The 18,561-nt window shown below is 52.0% G+C and overlaps 1 protein-coding gene across 2 annotated transcripts; it reads right to left on the bottom strand.

The window, feature by feature from the left end:
- Window positions 1-284: 284 nt before the first annotated feature.
- Window positions 285-18,561, bottom strand: SEPT3 (septin 3). Of its 2 annotated transcripts, none has more exons than XM_015593609.2 (11): window positions 18,434-18,561; window positions 14,032-14,223; window positions 11,263-11,391; window positions 10,761-10,842; window positions 9,644-9,781; window positions 8,010-8,127; window positions 7,019-7,114; window positions 5,292-5,388; window positions 4,075-4,126; window positions 3,700-3,793; window positions 285-1,592 (listed from the first exon to the last, which is right to left on the bottom strand). In XM_015593609.2, the coding sequence occupies exons 1-11, from the start codon at window positions 18,441-18,443 to the stop codon at window positions 1,527-1,529; spliced, it is 1,074 nt and encodes a 357-aa protein (XP_015449095.1). In that variant the 5' UTR covers window positions 18,444-18,561; the 3' UTR covers window positions 285-1,526. The 2 variants fall into 2 exon arrangements, with proteins under 2 accessions (XP_015449095.1, XP_006917427.2); XM_006917365.2 differs by having other exon boundaries at window positions 5,292-5,391.

An 18,561-nucleotide genomic window follows, 5' to 3' on the forward strand; every position in this document is an offset into this window, starting at 1 on the left:
AGAGCACAACATCCCTCACGATCAAGTGTGATGGCTCCCTCACGATCAAGTGTGATGGCTTCCTCACTCATTTTGGATACAAAATCCCAGGGAATAATAATGACCGGGGTTCAAACTTCATGCCAACGAAAGACAAACTGACCTTACAAATGTTTTCCATCTTGAATCTCTGTGGCTACTTCTTACCAAGACAGTCCACATCTCACCCTCCATATATGGGTGAAATGAAGTAATGGCTGTTCGGCCAAGGAGGGAGGAGTACAAATAAGACACGGGCCAGACAATTATTGTTCAAACAGCAATGTTTAGTTGTACAACACATAAAGTCTAGCAACATTTACACAACCAGTTGAGTCTGTTGGCTTATTTTCAATTGGGAAATTTAACCATAATGTCACCAAAAGGTTCGCTGGGACTGGTTACATTTAAGAAATGGGTCGTTCTTGCACCCCCCTGGCTTGGGCCTCTTGCTCCATCAGGACTTGGTTGTAGATGAATGGCCCACAAGTCACCAGCCTTTGAGCAAGTTGTGTCCAGGTGGAGATGGGGAGGGGGTGGGAAGGGAGGCAATTTCATAAAGACACAGTGTGTGGGGCAGTGGCAGCCGACATTCGCAAACATTCATGCATCTGATGGGGGCCCTTGCCCTCCATTAGGTATTTTCCACTAGCCTACAGTGACCAACTGTGGCCAGGCTCATTCATTTTTACTCACATTAACAGGGTGGAGGTGGCGGGGTAGGAGTAATTGGGGTAGGTAGGAAGAGATCTCTCTTATTGCTAAGTGGACAGATGGGCTTTTTATCTCCCTAGAGTTCACATCTTGTAGGGGTCTGGAGTTTAGTTCTGTGTTTAGTTCTTTTTTTTTTTTTTTTTTTTAATTTGAGGGTAAGGAAGTCAACTCCAGAAACATCTTTTCGAGAAAACTACTCTTGCTAAGCGGCTGTATTATGGGGTATGAAGCGTGTGTAACCACACTCTGGGCCAGATTTTTTTTTTAAGAAGTGTTCCTAGCCCTTGCTGCCCAACATCTGTAGTGACCCATCCTCATAAATAAGCTTTAAGCAATAAAGGAGACACCCTTGTCCCACATCGGGGCTCACACGGCTGACGTCAATGAATCTGACAAGCAGTAAAGTGGCTTTCTGGGCCCTTTAAAGAAACCAAGAGTAGCTCATGCAGATGGACAGGGAGTGATGCCATTTCCCTTGAGATGGTTACAAGTAGCTCGTATGGGTTTGCAAGGGTAGAAGAAGCTCTTGATGAGTTCTTCACCTTACAGATGGGCAGGGACCGGCTGACACAGACGATGGAGAAGGGCAGTGCTGGCGAGAACTCCATTCCACTGGGAGGAGAGGGGCGTTTGGATAAATGGAGGCAACTGTTCTAAAGAGGCAGCTGGCCCCTCCCACCTGCTTGGGGCCGAGAGGGCCTGTGGAGGTCAGCTGGACAAACACAGCCCTAAAAAGGCCATGGAGCAATAGCAGCTGAGAGGAATGGAGGGAGAAGCAGCGCTTGAAATGGCCTTCAGTCAGCAGTGGGGCAGGGGGTGGCTGGCACAGGTGGAAGGACAGTGCCCAGGAGGCCTTCTCCCTGCAGGGGGGTTGAGAATGGTTGAGGGTGTGGACACCAGATACATAAAACAGTTTCTCCAGGGAGGCTGAAGTCATGATTTAGGGGCATCAAGTATCATCCTCCTATCAGCCTCTCTGATGCCCGCCACCCCCACCCCTGGGTGTTCCCTGCCAGGCCTAGGTGTCCAGTCCCACATCTCCACACAGGACTGCTCCCTGTCTAAGCCAGGGATCCCTCTTCTGTTCAAATGTAGCAACCCCTGGGCTCTAACCTTGCTGCTGTTCTATCCTGACAGGTGCCTGCCCTAGAATAACCGTGGGTGAGGGAGAATGTGAGTTGGATTGGTAAAGAGCCCCAGGAAAGACTGAGGTCATAGGTTTCGGGTCAGTGGTGATCTTCTCATCCATCCCTTTCACTTGGTCCACTGAATCTTGGTCTTAAATCTTTGTGTTTTCCTAGCACCTGAGTGATAAGGGACTATAAATGCTGGGATTTGCAGAGGACCAGTAAAACACCTAGGATCGGTCCAGGAGATGGAACAAACAGGAGGTCGTATGAGGTTAGTGTAAACTGTATCATTTGGTGTTTTCCCTTGCCTAAGGCTAAAGTGTTTCCCCAGCCCCAAATTTTAGCCACCTTTCAGACTAAAGGAGTAACTTGTTTATAAAACAAACAGGGGATATCTATGCATTAATAAATACAGGGCTGAAAGGAAAGGCAAGAAAAGGCTAAATGTATGATCGTGGGTATTGCTGAGAATGTCTACAAGGATCAGGAGGGGAAATGGGGGGAAAGCAGGAAAGACAGACAGACAATAATACAATTAGCTTCAGCAGAGAAGTGAGAGAGAATAGAAAAGAAGGGAAGAAGGGCTCAAGTATATATAAAGGAGCAACAGAGAAGCCAGCTTTAAAGAGGAATCCTGACAGAGAAAAGGGAGGTGTCATTTAAAATTTGCCTCTGAAGCCAAACCACCAAGACAAAAATTCTGTGTTGTTCCTGATACTTTCTAGACTGAGTTCTTCTAGAACTTAATGCCTAAAAAGAGAAGGTTGTCTCGCTTGACCAGCCTGTATGCTTCTTGAATCAGACACCGGGAAGCTTCTCCTTCGCCCAGGCTGCCCAGGGGCTCAGGGCCAATTTCAGCCCTCAAATGCAGAAACGCTTTCCTATTCCTCCCTATGGGTCTGGTTCCTCTCGTAATTCCAGTTTGTGCTGTCCCATGCTTTTAGCTGTGATTTTATTTTAAGGTGACTTAAAGTCATTTTTGGAAGTAGATTGGGCATGAGTCCTAAATATAGAAACGTAGCTAATGTGGGTTAGTCTACAAGAAAGTAAAAGAAGCCTGAGAGGGATGAAAAAATGAGGGAAAGGGAGAGAATGAGAAAAAGCAGAAGCCGAGGTGAGTGAGACGAGTGTGGAAACAGTCTGTGACGGGGACAGGTGGTAGCTTTTGGGCAGTCAATGCGACACAGACGGAAGGGTGGAGCTTTCGTCTCCAGCTCCAGGAACTAATTCTTCCTGCAGGAGCCCAGCTCTGGCCTACTTCTCTGCTGTCCCCGACCTTCCTGTTCCCAAGAAGTCCACCCCCAGCTTCCAGGGCGGGTTCAGTCCCGGTTCCTCGCTCCCTCCCAGGTCTGGCTCTGCAGCCTGTCCTTGGAGAATCTCTGCAGCCCCAGTTCTCGGGCGGGTTCAGAGATAAGAGTTACCTGTGGCTCACCTGCTCCCTCATTTTTAAATGAAACTCCCCCGGACCTCCTGAGTGAGGCGCACGGCTTTGTTCTGGGACATAAGGAAAGGAGACAGATAATGGACAGCCATGGAGGAACCAAACTTACAAGGGACTCTCCAGGGAGGGCAGTGAAAATACCTCACCCCTGAACATGCACGCACACACACACTCTCCCTACACACACACACACACACACACGCACGCACGCACACACACACTGTAGACAAGATGCTCCACAAATACCAGACAGGCCTGCGGGACAGAGTAGAAAGGAAGAAGGTGGTTGGTGGTGGTGTTTGGGATGTGTGTGTGTGGAAAAGTAGGTATGTGTGATGATACAGAGAAAAGTCATCATGGGTTACTGTCGTGGCTTTCCTCTGTGTCCACGCTCACCGGAGGGAGGCCTCCATTGTCATTGAGTCGCTTGGCCCTGTAGGTCTCATAGTGGATGTTGTGTGTCACTTCCTTGAGGTCCTGGAGGTGGGTTCTGAGGGACACGGGTGCAAAGAGAGAGGGATGCGATTAGGGGTGGGAGGAGAATGAGGTCACCCACATCGGAAGTTAATACGTCACTTCATGGCCTGGCCCGTCAGGGACCAACTCTAGAGTCAATGCTCCTTCTTCAGCCCCTTTTGCTCCATGATGGGAGCTGGAATTAGGACCGAAAACTGTCAGAGAGACCCAGAGACTGAGGGAGTGGATCTGAACAGATGGCCTCCTGACCGCAACTCATTAAAACTGCCATCTGACGGCAGGGGTACATCTTACCTGATGACAAAGTCTCGAAGCAGGGCAAACTCACAGTGGTTGAGGTTTTCCACTGTGAACAAAACAGAACAGGTGGTCATTTCACTAATGCAGGTGAACTTCTGTTCGGGTCACGGAGGCATTTGAGAGAGCCATGGGACAGGTTATCGTAACCCGTCCTGAGGTTTGCTTATCTTGACACTTCAGTGCACGTGATTTTATTCACTGAACAAACATTTATTAAGCAGCTACAAAGGCACAATACTGTTCTAGACTCTGTGGAATAACACTAACAGGAACTGTATGTCTCATTTTATAGAAAAGGAAACCAATACATGAAAATCGAAAAAACTTGGCTGGGGCCTAAGACACAATTCCTATCCTTAAAAAGCTTATAATTTGATTGGAAGACAGTAACACATAGAAAATTATGATCAAGCCATCTTTAAAATGTCTAATTTGACATAGACAAAGTGCCTACTATTTGTAAATCACTTACCAAGAATTGTGGGAACAGAAGAGGATTAAGACATGAAACTTCTAGTCTCACAATCTAATGGGTAGGACAGGCATTCTCATAAGTAATTCTAATCCAAGGCAGATAATGAGACAATTTTTTTTTTTAATCTCAACAAAGGGTCATAGGAAAATTAGAGAAACGTGATAAATGGGATGAACTTGGTTTTGGAATTAAAATATCCAGGTCTGAAATCCAAGTTTTACCACTAACAAGTCATGTGATCAGGGGCAAGGCAGTTAACTTGTCTGAGATTCAAGGGCCTCCGCAGCTGACATTCTGAGAAGTCACACCTACCCTGCTCCCCTCATATGAATGAGATCATCAAAGCAATTTCAAATCCTTATGACCTTGTCAAGGTCACATCCATTCAACGTAGAATGAAAATGGCAGCATCTGAACGCTTCAGCAGTTGGTCAGATCACACCCCCTTTCATGTGAAAACCTTTCTCTGGTGTTTCCAGCCCTTGTCACTCTCTCCACGTTCTGAAGACCTTTGACACGTTGAGTCAGTGCCTCCCCGTCAGGTGCTAAATTCATCTTTTATTGCTTCCTGCCTGTGAGTCTCATCTTCTCAATTAGACTGCAAGCTCCTTACGGCAGGGTCTGCCTGGCACTCATTTTATATCTTACATCCTAGGACGGTGCCTCGACCACAGGTGCTTAATAAATAAGCATAATTGGCCAGCAGCCAGTTCTTCAATGAGATATATTGAATTACCTTCAATGATCCCCCAGGGAGTTTTTCTGCCGAGGACCCGCTTGCCATCCACTTGGTACTCCTTGTCACTTCCCACGACAGCGAAGGGCATGCTCTCCTGCTGATAAACCAGACACACATGCACGTCACCCTCCCACAACCTGGGCCTCCAAGGGCAGGATGGTGCACGGTCCTGGGCCTCTAGCCTTGAACCACACATTTCTGATGCTCATTCGGTGATCCCACTGATGGCAGGGGTGAGGCTCTTGTTTTTTAAAAAGAGCACTGGACTGGAAGTCCCAAGTCCTGACCCTGATCGCACCCCTGCCTTGCTGGTTAGCCTCAGTAAGCCAGCTTTCCTTCAACAGAACACTTTGTACTGTTCATAGCGCTTTACACATTTGGTTTGATCTGAAACAACTCTCTGAGCTAGCTAGGAGAGACAGACGTCTCTTAAAGGATAGCCAGCCACCCAACTGACAGTGAAAGTAACCGATGCCTCACGCTGTCTCGCACAAAACCTACTGGCAGAGGTCCATGCCCGCCAACTTGTGGGGGCTCAAAGGCCACTTTCTGCTTTTCATAGGCCCCTCCACTCTACCAGGTGGGTTGTATGTTCACCAAGAGCCAGCTGTTTGTTCCAAAAGCCATTTGCTTGATGTGTACTTATTATAGGAATTGGATAAATTAACTGTCATATAAGCTGAAGACATATGAGTGTGGAGAGCGTTTCTCTGAAATTAAGGTGAATGTTTCAGAAAGATTTGATAAAGGTGAGTTGCTTTTGCATGAAGAGTGAACTTAATCTCAAACAGGCCTTGTCTCCATATGAAAAGAATGTTCAATGAGTGTGATGTATGGGTTTTAAGTTCTTTTAACTTAATAATTTAATAAAATATTTTAAAACATTTATGATTTGTATGCATCATTTTTTTAAATGATTTCTTCAATTAACTGATTAACTACTTGTCTCAACTACATCAGATAAGGGGCTTCTACTAGATTATCCACAGTTGACGGAGGAGGAGACTCAAGACCAAAGCAAGTTGTGTGATTTGTTCCAGGTTACAGTGGGTTAGTAGAAAAGCCTAGACTACCACTCAGGATTCTGACGTAGAATCCCCAAACCACAGAAGTTTAGAGTTGGGAGAGATCTCAGGAACCACAAGGGCCGATGGTTTATAAACCAGGTTCCATGAGCCTGAAGGATTCCAGCAGAGAGCCCAGGGCCTGCTGAGAAGGCAGGGCCCTGGGCCCCGTGTCACTTAGCTAAAGGAGCTCTGTTTTTATGTTTTATATATTGGGATTCTGTCTGATGTTTAATTTGTTTAAAGGTTTCTTGTAAGAAAAAAAAAGAAAAGAAGCCTATAAGCCACTCGCCTAGTCTGACTTCTGCAATTTATAGAGGGGGAAACTGAGGCAAAGCTCTGATACCTTGGACGCCAGCCTGATGTTTTTCCTGCCTGTGCCCTTCCATCACCCCACACCCTGTCTTTGCCAAGCGCTGTGGGGGAAGAAGAGGCTTTTGTGGGGTCTGGGAATGGACAGAGGGCCGGCTCTCTGGGCGTAAGGTTCATAGTCCCCATCCTCTCCCATGTCCTTCTGGTCTGGGTCAGGAGGGTGGGCCAGGGAGTATGGCAGGGGAAAGGCAGGTAGAGAGAAGCGGTACGTGAGACACATGCCACGGATACCACGGTGCGGGGTGGGTGGGCGGTAACTGTGTCATGTCCAGAGCCCCAGGCACCCACCCGGATTTTGTCATTCTCTGTCTTGTCCTCCAAATCCTCATCAAATTCCTTTTGGGGGTAGAATTCAATGCCATTGACTTCAAGCTCCTTGCGAACCTAGAGGTGAGGAAGAGAAACAAGGTAGCCAAGTGTCAGGATAATGGAAGGGCTGTACGTGTGAGTGTGTGCATGCGCGTGCAAGCGTGTGTGTGTGGGCTGAAGTCAGCCTTTGATAATCCACAGTTGTCTCTGAACCCCGAGGCCCTGGGCAGCAGGCAGGTCCTGAAGAAGTGCGAGCCCCAGTCACACAAGTACCAGAGCCAAGCCTGAGATGAGGAATAGCCTGGGCGCGCAGCTCGCTCATCTCAGGGTCCATAAGATTAGGATTTAGACAAGCAGTGCCACTGAGTACAGATTCCACATGGGCAGTGCTCCTGCCACTATATGTCATAGTCTCATTTGTAAGGAAGAGACGTGAGTCGCCCCACCCCAAGCGTCTCTGTTTGCCCTCTTTCAAAGCTCGGCTTAAGTCTCACCTCCTCCAGGAAGCCATCCAGGACCTCTTCAGTGGTCTACTTGATTGTAAATTTCTTGACGGCAGGCAGCAACTGTCTTTATCCTTCTCTCGCACCCCTCTCCCCACCCCCACCTGGATGCTTTGAGCACAGGTGCTTATAGAAGACACCAGTAAGGACTGTAGGGCCTTGATTAATGAGTCCAGTCCTTCAAGCAACCTAACATTGAGGAGTGGATTCTCACACTCATGGTGATTTCCGTACTCAGTGGCCTTTGCAGGTAAGTTTGGAGGTGAAAAGAAAGCAGCCTGAGGCCGCACTAACTTCTCTTCACTGTTGGTCCCCAGACATCACCAGTCCAGCCTCTTCGACGGTTGAGTCAAGGATGGGTGGGACGTGGGGCAGGGGGGATATAATAATGAAGGAGAGGCGAGGGCTTGGACCAGAGGCGGGGAAGGCAGAGTGTGGACAGGAAAAGGAGGAGGGGGCCTTCTCACCCTTTGCTTGAATTCAGACTTCTCCTCCAGGGTCATGGTGTCAGCCTTAGCAATGACAGGGACGATGTTCACAACTTTGCTGAGGTGTTTCATGAACTCCAGATCAAGAGGTCGCAAGCTGGGGCCCAGAGAAGGTGGGGTGTCAGAGCCACCTTGCCCTACCCTACTCAGCCACTGCCACCATTCCAGGGCCACCCTTGGGATAGGAGGACCGGCCTGGGAACCTGGCGGAGGCTACAAGGCTGCTCCCTCTCCTCTGACAGGCACCCACGGTCTCGGCGTGTGCAGAACAGGCCCCAACTCTCTGCCCACACAGGGTCCACCATCTTCGTTTCTCTTTGAGTCCTGTCCCCTATAAGCCCCACTCAAACTACTCCTTCATGGCATCTCTGAGCTGGGATTTCTGTCTCCTGGGTGTGGCTGTGGACTGTCATCCCCACCCATATGTCTTTGTGTCATGGTTACTTGTGTGTATCTTATTCTGCCTATGGCTCAGCGCTTCTTGACGAGCCTCGTGCCAGCTACCAGTTAGTCCTGCACGGGTCCAGCTGGGGGCTTTGTCCCTCCCCATTTGAGGGCCCAGCTGCCCCCAGGCTTGGGGTCCAAATCTGGTTCCGGTTCGTACTCCAGGGGACTCATTAAGTGAGGCTATCTGCTGCCTTGCTCTGACCTTGGGTCCGGGTTCTAGAGGGATACAGCTAGCCTTTTCACTGAGTTCCTCGACCCCACCACCGAACACCTGCTGAGTGCCCGGTTCCCCAAAATGTGGGCCTGCCTTGCTTGTGCCATCCTCTCGAGAACTGAACTCTGGCCCTGCAGCCGGGCTTAGTAATTAGTTACGAGACCACCACCCCTAACAGGAAGGCTGCCTGCTTGCCACTTGGATCTCTCCATCCTCTACTGGCAATCCTCATCTTACAGCACCACCTGCTACTCACGAGCAGAGTTCCCAGCATGCCCTGCTTGCTACCAGCCTGCAGGCCTGCCTTGCTTGTGCCATCCTCTCAGGAACTGAACTCTGGCCCTGCAGCCAGGCTTAGTAATTAGTTACGAGACCACCATCCCTAACAGGAAGGCTGCCTGCTTGCCCACTTGGATCTCTCCATCCTCTGCTAGCAATCCTCATCTTACAGCACCACCTGCTACTCACAGAGTTCCCAGCATGCCCTGCTTGCTACCAGCCTTCATTTCTAGATACCACATGCTGGGCTGGCCACCCTCCACATACCTACAGCTGAATCCCACATCCCTTCTAAAACACCAGCCCCAATCCAGGAGCCCTGTCCCTCCCCGTCTCACCCTGCTTGCTGCTGCCACCCCAGCCTTGTGCAAAGCAGGTAGCAACTGAACAAACAAAGAGCCGTCTGCTCACATATGCCAACTTCTCTCTGCTGGCAGTCATGCCATGGTGCCAGAACGCCAGTAGGCAGCATGGGGCCTGATGCTGGTGAGCTTTACTCTCCTGGCAAGGAAGTCAGATGTTCTTGGGGAGGATCTGGGGAATCATAGAGTCATGACTGTAGTGGGGCCCATGTGGCTCTCTCCAGCTGAGTCCAGGTATTGTTTGTCCACTAGAGAATGGGCCCAGATGATGCAAACCAGAGCGGGGGGTTGGGGGGGGGACTGGTACGTACGAGTGTCCCGTGGGGGAGATGAAGTAGAGGCAGCAGTGGACGCGAGTGTCAGGGATGCGTTTCTTCCTGGCGATGTTCACCTCCTCCTTCAGGAACTTCTCGTACTGTTCATTGATGTACTTTTCAATGGGCTCCCAGCTGGGGGATAGGAAGGAAGCAGATGGCTGTCCCAGAAGGACAGGACTCGGGAGCTTTTCTTAGGCATGGTCCCCTCACATGATCTCATTTCCTACTTCCACTAGGGGGTCTAGTGTATCCACTGACCAACCTCTCTCAGGCCCTATGGGTGGTTTTCCTTGTTAGCAAGGCTAGAACTCCCGAGGGGACCTGGCCTTCTGGGCTGTGGGAGCCTGCAAGCCCCGCCCCACTCCGGAAAGCAGGATTCCTGGTGCCTGGCAGGGTTCACAGATGTATGGTACTTAGCATAGCAACAGCACATAGAACAAACTCAGCACGGCAGTGATTCACTATTGTCATGACCACTGTCATTGTCATTATTACTTTTCTCCATCAAGGAGCATGCGAGTCACCAGAGAAGAGGGTGACCAGGCACTTTTCTAAGGTCATTCTAAGTTGTCTTGTCTCGCCTGTCAGTGGCAGACTCCAGCTCCCTCGCAGAAGCGCCACGGTCTCTATCCCTGTCAGGGAGCAGATTTCCGCCTAGAACCTTCCACTACACTCCGGACAGCACATTCGCCCCCTTCTTGGCTTCACGCTGACTGCAGCTTTGCTCTGTGGATTTCTCCTCGTGGCAATTCCCCTCCCTCCCATCTCTCACTCGCCCTCTGTTTGTCCAGGCCAAGCTCTGCCACAACCTTCAGGTCAGCCTGGATTTGCACTCCGGTTTGCCTTGTTCTATCTGCCCTGAGCCGCTACCACCTCCAGCCAATCCCTTGGCCGAAATTCCCTCTACACTGTCCCCTCCACCCGCACACCAAGTGGAAGGGACAGTGTGCCCCTCTGGGCCTCTTCTCCTGCCTCCCTCATCCTTCAGCGAGTCCTCCGCTCGACCCTCAGCATGGAGGGTGCAGACGGCTCTCAACGTGAACAAACGTGCACTGCGTTCGGTAGCTTCCTTGCAGGCTTTAGGGTAGAAATCTCACGTGCACACACATACCAGTTTTCATTGTTGATCTGGTCTCCAAAGCCAGGGGTGTCGATGACAGTCAGCTTCATTTTGACACCACCTTCCTCTATCACTGGAGAGTTAACAGAAAAGGCACCAAAGAGGTCACTCTTCCGGGTGATGCCAGGTTCCCCACTGCCTACCAGCCAGGGAGACCCAGGCTCCTTCCTTCTGCAGGACCAATTATTAGAAAAGTCAGGTTCAGGGTCTTCTCCACCTCAGCACCTTTGTTCATGCTGTTCCCTGTACCTGGAATACCTTCCGAACTTCTTTCTGCCTGTCTAAATCCCACCCATTCTGCGTCCAGCTTGAGCCCCACTTAATCCCCCTTCTGGACGCGGAGTGTAAGGAGTTGGCTCCATAGAGTTTAGGGCTTAATTCTATTCTGTCTTGAGGTTGCCTTTCATTCGCCTCATTCCCCCGCAAGCCCCCTTCTCCCCCTTTGCGGCAGAGGCCCCTCTGACCAATGCCCGCGGTCCCGCCTGATCCTCACCGTGCCCTATCGCCTTGATCTCCACGGTCTTGGGGATCTTCTCCTCCCGGTTCCAGCTGGAGGCCTTGCGACTCACTTGGGATTTGAAGAGTGTGTTGACCAGTGTTGATTTGCCCAGTCCACTCTGACCTGAGCAAGACAGGAGGGCGAGAGGCAGAAAGACCCACATGTCTGAGTCTGAGCCTGATTCTCTCCCACGACCTTACAGAATTCTAGAGCTGTGACCCAGGCTCTTGTTTGATGACCACTGGGGAAGGGACGGACTGAGCAGGGACAGCAGGCAGGTGGGGATGGTTTCTTGAGAGAGGGAAGACTGGGGCAAACCGGTGAGATTCTACAATCTCGCCTTCCTGGAGCCCCAGGACCATTGAGAAAGGGGACAACCTCTGCATTTGTCTAGGGTGGCGGTTTTCTGTTTTGTCCTTGCTTAAGCTTTTAGTCTTTAATAATACTAAAAGTCACGACAGAATGACTTTGCGATCTGATACGGCCTCAGCGTGTGTGTCCTTTCACAAGTGAGCAAAATGCGCCTTATATCAGCCCTGCGAATCCCTCGGCAACGCTGGCTTTTTCCCCAGTCGAAGTGGTCCTGGAAAGACTGACGTCCACCTAACGTAAAATATGTACAAGGTAACATACCTCATAAATGCAAGACCAGGACTCGAACCCAAGGACCCTCTTGGCCCCACAGCCAGTCTTTATTCTAGCGTAGCAGTTAGCGTCTTGGGGAGGAGATAAACGCCCAAGAGGGTACTGTGACAGGAGGAAGCCAGGCGGGCAGGACCAGCCCTCGCCTCCACCTCCTTCACCACGGCTGCCTTTTAACTGGTTTTACACACACACCGCTACAGATTTCATTTCGAGGAGTTCCACAACTAAAAGGCGTGTGAAAAACCACTGATTTCTAAGCAGTGCTTCTCAAACTTTAACGCGCACAAGAATCACGCGGCAACCTTGCCACTGACGGCTGGCATCAGTATCACCTGGATGTTGGTAGGAAATGCAGGATGCCAGGTGCCACTCCAGCCCTGTGATTCAGAATCTGCATTTTAAGAAGACTTCCGGATGAATCGTGCAGACAGTAAAGTCGAAAGCGCTGGTCTAGAGCATTCTTGTGGCAGATGAGGAATAGGTCCAGGCAGGGGGACAAGAGCTGTTTCCCTGAACGCCGAGACTAGCCAAGTTTGCCCCTCAGTTTCTTTACTAACACTGTGAGGAGGGAGGGAACTGGATGAGCCCAGGGATGACAAATAAGCTACATTTCTCATTCCCACTGATCGACTCGTAGTAGCCACCTAGCCCAGTATGTTAAAAAGGCTACATCTGGGCTCAGTACTGATCACGTGACATGGCCGATCGGTAGTGTCTGCCATGGCGCTGCTGGGGACGGAGGTGGCCCACCGGTCTTACACTCACCATTCTTGGTCTGGACGTTTTCTAAGGTCATTTGTTCATTAAGTATTCTTGAGTGTCTGTGCTATGTTAGAACTGGAGGTAGAGTGGTGAGCGAGACATTGTTCTCACCCTCAAGGGGCCATTTAGTGTGAGGGAGGCCAAAACGTAAGCAGGCAACCACAGGAGGCTGCCATAATCACTGTGAAAGAGATAACCGTAGGGTGTTATTATAACATCATACTTAAGGGGACCTAATCCAGTCTCTCTGGGATCAAGGAGGACTTCCAGGAAGAAACAATAATTAAGCTGAAGCCTAAAGAGTGACTTCAAAGGACCCACGAGAAGCTGGAAGAGGGTGCTAGACAGAGAGAACAGTATATGCAAAGGCTCAGAGGTAGGGACCAAGCCAGACAAGGAGCGTAAACCCCTACGCACTACGCTTATTGATGGGAAGAGTTTTGCAGGTTGGAAAAATTATTCATGCACCAGTAGATAATAGATTGAAGGGGAAAGGAGATGGACGGAGGGTCAGTATCACTCCAAGTGTGGCCTGTGGCCAGTGTCCATGAACCATTTGCCACTGGATCTTGAGATAAGAAATCTACTGTGTCCCTAAGCACGCTGTTTAGTTTAGCTGATTTTTTTTTAATAGCAAGACTTTCCAGATGATGCGCACTCTGGCCCAGCTCCTTTGAGCAGCACTGAGTCAGGCGGCCGTGGTGATCCGGGTGAGGGACCTAGCTCGGTCTAGGGTGGTAGCAGTGGAGATGGAGAGAAGGGGACAGGCTTGAGAGATATTTACGAGGTAAAACTGACAGGACTCGATGATTGATGGGTTGGAGGATAAAAAAGGAAGAAAGAAGGAATATGCCTAGATCCCTGTACCAGCAACTGAGTGAATATCTCACTGAGATAGGACAAAGGTCCCTTCTTGCTCATATATTCTGTGACCTGGTGACACTACTTAGTGACCGATCAGTATCCTGGAAATCCTTTCTAAGCTTTAAAGCACTACAAAAGGTCACCAATAAGACCCTACTCCATCTGATCCTGCCCCCAGCTCTCGAAGGTGGGGAAGGACACTGATGACTCCCCCAAGCCACACACCGGAAAGCAGGCTGAGCATGGCTGAAGCTTATGTACACCCAGATTGTGATGGGGCTGGGCTGCCTATCCTCCCACAGCTCCCACCCTTGGATCAGCCAGTTTTGAGGGGTGGAGGGGGTCAGGCCTGTGTGATCAGCACAGTGAAATCTTCCCTTCTAGAAAGAGCTCATCCTAGAGGAGCCAGGACTGAGGTCATCCTTGGAGAGAATTGGGAGCCTCAGAGCTGCCCACCACCAGGGCCTCCAGAGACCCCACAGCCTTCCATACCGACGACCATGATGTTGAAGTCGAAACCGGTCTTCATGGTCTTCTTGCGCATCTGCTCGATGATGGTGTCGATGCCGATGTAGCCCAGCAGGTTGGAGTTGATGTTGACGGGCTTCATGGGCACTGCCGGCTTAGGCCTGGGCTCAGGCACCAGCTCTGACATGGCTGCGTCCGTCCTGGTCTCTGGGAGCCCTGCAAGGCCAAGGTGGGAGGGGTGGGCTGCAGAGGTCACGTGGAAGCCACAGTGTTATCCTCCTGATACAGAATTATACAGAGTTGGGCCTGGAAGGACCTTAGATGTCATCTGGTACAGGTCCCTCATTTCACAGATGAAGAGACTGAGGCCTGGAGGAAGGACTTGCCTAAGAACACAGAGCAAGTCAGATGCAGGATCTGGACCAGAACCCAGGTTGTCCAGTTGCTAGGGCCACTTCAAAGGCAGTCACTGCTCCCAAGTACATCTGTGGTCTAACCCAGGGGTCTCCCCGCCTCGGCACTACTGATACTTTGGGCTGGGCAATTATTGTGGGCGGCTGTCCTGTGCTTTGTAGGGTGGTTAGTGGCATCCCTGGCCTCTACTAGGTGCCAGTAATAGCCCCCAGTTAGGACAACCAAAAATATCTTTAGACAATGCCAAGCGTCCCTGTGGGCCTACTGGAGAACCACTGATCTGAGAGCTATCTCAAGGTATTCCAACCCGAGTCGCGCCTCCCCAGAGGGCCAAGACCGGTCAGGAGGTGGACCTAATATCTATTGACTGTCACTGACCTCAGCTGCTTTGTCTTTTAGAGGCAAATAGGGCTACTTCCTCTCTGCAGAGTGAGCATCACTCCTGTCTTCCAGCCTCGGTGTCCCCAAAGTTCCACAAGCACCACTGCAAAGTTGGAAAGTCTGTGCCCTGAGGAACCCCAGATACCCTCATAGCCATTATTCTGAATCTGTGGGAGGAATAAGTCTCCCCTTTTGAGCAGCGGGTAGAGGATGAGGCCCAGGTGGGGGCAGTCACTTGCCTGAGGTGATACAGTGTGTTCTTGGGATGGCGGGCGGCAGAAGGAAGGGGAGGCTGAGGAACAAACACCCCTTCTCCAGTGGAGAAAGGTAAGCATCCCCAGGGTCTGGCAGATCATGGGTATGGCCACGTAAGAGAAATCTGTGTGTTCCTGCCTCACGCCACTGTCCACTTGGGTAGGTTCCAGCCTAGAGCAGCTCCTACAGCCTCTCTGGTCCCACCTGCCATTTCCCCATCCATGAAATGGGGTGCTGTGGTGAAGTGGGAGGAGCCTGGCTCCACTGCTGGCCAGCTCTGCAGACTTGGGTGAAGCAGCTCCCCGCTATGAGCCCACGTGGTCCTCTGTAAACGGCTTAGGATCATGGTCAAGGCCGTGGTGAGCACTACGTGAGATGTGAAGCCTAGAAGCACCCACACAGCGCCTCACAGTTCCAGCCCCTCTTGCCCCTGCCCCTTTTGAGTTCACGGGCTTGTCAGGGAGGAAACGAAGTGGTGCACGTGACAGCGCTTGTCAAAGGGAGGTGCCCAGATGCTAATTACACGGCACGGTTACCGGACTCCATGCTCCCGAGGACCCCTTCCGGCTTTGCCATTCTAGAATGCTATGGTCCGTGTGGGTTCCGCCCCGCAGAGTCTCAGGCTTACAGGAGGACTGATGGAGCAGCAGATGGGTACGAAGGAGAGGGAACGGAAGTGCTACCCTCCCCCACCCCCAAACCAGCCAAGTCTGTTCTTACACCCCCACCACCTGGTCCTTCCACGGGTGCTGGCAAGACTCCCTCTCCCAATGGGAAACTGTTCTCTTGTCACTCCCAGGCACAGCCAAACCTGACAAAGCTTCGGGACCTCCCCAGGGCCTGGCTGGGCTCCCTCCTGCTTCCCAGGAAGTGGCTGTCAGGAAGGCGGATTGGCGCAGCCCGAGGCGGCTGCTGACCCTCACAGCCAGCCTGCACCCGACTTTCCCCGCGGGGCTCCCGGCCCCACTCAGCACGCCTGCACTGGGAGCCAGCACCCCATTTCCTTGCCCAGCTGCTCACACGCTGGCCCTTTTCGATTCCCTTGGGCTTCTACAGCTGAACCCATTTGGTCTCCACAAGCTGTGATGTGAGCGAGATCCACCTGTGTGTGCGTAGGGAGGTTTAACTCATGTTACAGACCTGGAAGGTGAGTCTCGCACTTATTTACGGCAGTTTTTATAAGTATTCTTATAAGGTGTGTGTCCTCGCCATGGCCTGCAGCTTCCTAAAAGAGCATCCCCAAAGACAGACCCTGGCTTTGAGAAGGGGCTTGCCTACCAGACTTGCCAGGCAACTTCTGGGGGCTCCAGCAGACCTGCGGCAGGCCTAGTAAGCGAGCACAGATCACCTTCATTCTCCCGGCATGCACCTACTAGCTCCCACTGTGCGCCCCGGACAGAGCACCCGCTGGCAAGCGCCCCTCGCAAACACGTGCCAGTTACAGGCTAATGACCACCACCCACCACCACAGAAATGCAGCCTACAGCGGGTCGCTGGGTCACAGCCTTTGCTGGAAGACACTTGTGCACTGGAGCCCCGGCTCTCCTCTCGCCATCTGCTTTCCCATCTGGTGATGCCCCTCCTCTGTGCTACCACGGCCCCCTGAACACCTTGGTACTTGTATCATTCATTCATTCATTCATTCGCTCATTCTTTCACTCCATCCCTTCCAAGTCTCTTCATATGCTGTCGAATGGGAGCCTACTCTAGCCAAACCCTAGATTAAATGTCAAGGATGCTTTTGGACCCCAGACAAGGTCATTGCCCACAAGGGCTCACTGGCTGGTGAGGGTGCCTGCCAAGGATACAAAGACCTCCAGGGCACAGGACAAATGCTGCTCTGGAGTTGAATTCTGTAGCTCCATCATCTGCTCCTACAGCCTCTCTGGTCCCACCTGCCAACCCGCAATGGGCATCTGGCTCAGGGCTTGACTCCTGGCTGGGTGACGTCTGTGAGCCTCAGTGTTCTCCTCAGGAAAATGAGGATGGTACCTACCTTGCCTGGTTGCTGCGAAGGTTAAACAAAAGCATGGACATAAATTACCTGGCACTGAACATGTGCTAGTTGTCACCCTTCTTCAGGGCAGAGGCCATGTCATATTGATCTCTGGGCCCCCATATACCTAGCATAACATAGGCACTTGGCAATGAATGAATGAAGAATGAATGAATGAATGAATGAATGCCTCGCTGAGAAGCAGGTGTCCCTTCAGACCATCACCTTTCTCCTCCCTCAGAGACTGCTCCCCTGGCAGAACAGCTGACCCCCAGCCAGCAAACAGCTCTGGTGCAGACCACAGTCAAGGGGGTAGACGCTGTTAAGAGACCTGCCCCTCCCCCACAACAAGGATTGGAGGGGGCTCCCCAAAGGTGGGGAAGAGCTCAGGATGGGATCACAGCAGGATGTAGCTCAAGTATGCCATCCTGCCCAAACGGTCCTTGGGGTCCCTCCTAGGCTCCCAGCTCTCCTAGGGCCCTGGAGAGAGGGGATCTGTCTGCAGGCCCCCTGCCAGGAGCCACCTGCACTACCAGTGCTCCAGGGAGAGGCGTTGTCCACCTGACTCTTCCCTCTGGCTGAGTCCCCCACAGAAACAGCACCCCCATCCCCATGCCAAGCAAGGACTCTGGTGCTTTCTTTAACAGGCAAATGAATGGCTTTGTCTTTGTCCCACCCAGGGACACCCGCCCCTCAGTTGGGAAGGTGGCAGCAGGGGAAGGAGACCTTTCCAGAATAGCACTCGCTTCCTTGGCTTAGTGGGGTGGGGGGTGGGGAGGCTCTTCCTTCATTCCTGAGCTGCAGATCTTCCCCAGACCCTAGCAGCCTTCCAGCCCCACCGGCAGAGGCAATTCCAGGCAACCCCAGCCCCAGGCCCTGCTCTCAGAAGAAGAATCACAAAAGATATCTTGGTCCTTTCCCACTGTCAGGAGCAAAAGGCCCTGGGACACCCCCTTCCCCCATCCCAGTCCTCTGGAGGCCAACGAGTTCCCTTGGAGACCACCAGCTGGTGCCTGTCTGTGTGTGGGGGAAGGGGTCAGCGCACAGGTCTCTTATCTGGTGGTAGGTGGCCCTGATACCTGTGCGTGGTGGGCATGTGGGCGCGGATCTTGGTGCGCTCCAGTGTGGGGCTTTCTGTGCACATGGGTCCCCGCTTGTGTGTCCGTGGGTCTCTATCTCCTCGCGTTCCCGTGGGTGCATTTCTCAGAGCATGCATATCTTGGGGTGTGTGCCACCGTGTGCGCGTTGTATCCGTGCATATGTCACCGTGCGTGGGCTCCTCCGCGCAGCAACCCTCCCCCAGGTGGCACCTCCAGCCGGGATTTTTCGGGGCCGCAGCCTCCTCCCGGCGGGCGCGGGTAGCCCGACCAGCCGCCCTACCTTTGGACATGAATCCTCCTTTGTCTCCGTTCCTCCCGGGAGATGCTCAGGGCGCGGGGCTGCAAGGCTGAGCGGGGCGCGGGCTCCTTCTGGGCCGAGCGGCCCCTGCAGCCGGGCCTGGCCCCTCC

This window comes from Pteropus alecto, unplaced genomic scaffold, assembly GCF_000325575.1.
Source record: "Pteropus alecto unplaced genomic scaffold, ASM32557v1 scaffold157, whole genome shotgun sequence".
In the NCBI taxonomy this organism is placed as follows: Eukaryota; Metazoa; Chordata; class Mammalia; order Chiroptera; family Pteropodidae; genus Pteropus; species Pteropus alecto.

Coding starts and splice junctions, on each gene's coding strand:
- SEPT3 (XM_006917365.2), bottom strand. Junction 3,794..4,074: donor CTTCGAGACTTTGTCATCAG/GTAAGATGTACC, acceptor CGTGTCCCTCAG/AACCCACCTCCAGGACCTCA. Junction 1,593..3,699: donor ACAATGGAGGCCTCCCTCCG/GTGAGCGTGGAC, acceptor ACCCCCCTGCAG/GGAGAAGGCCTCCTGGGCAC.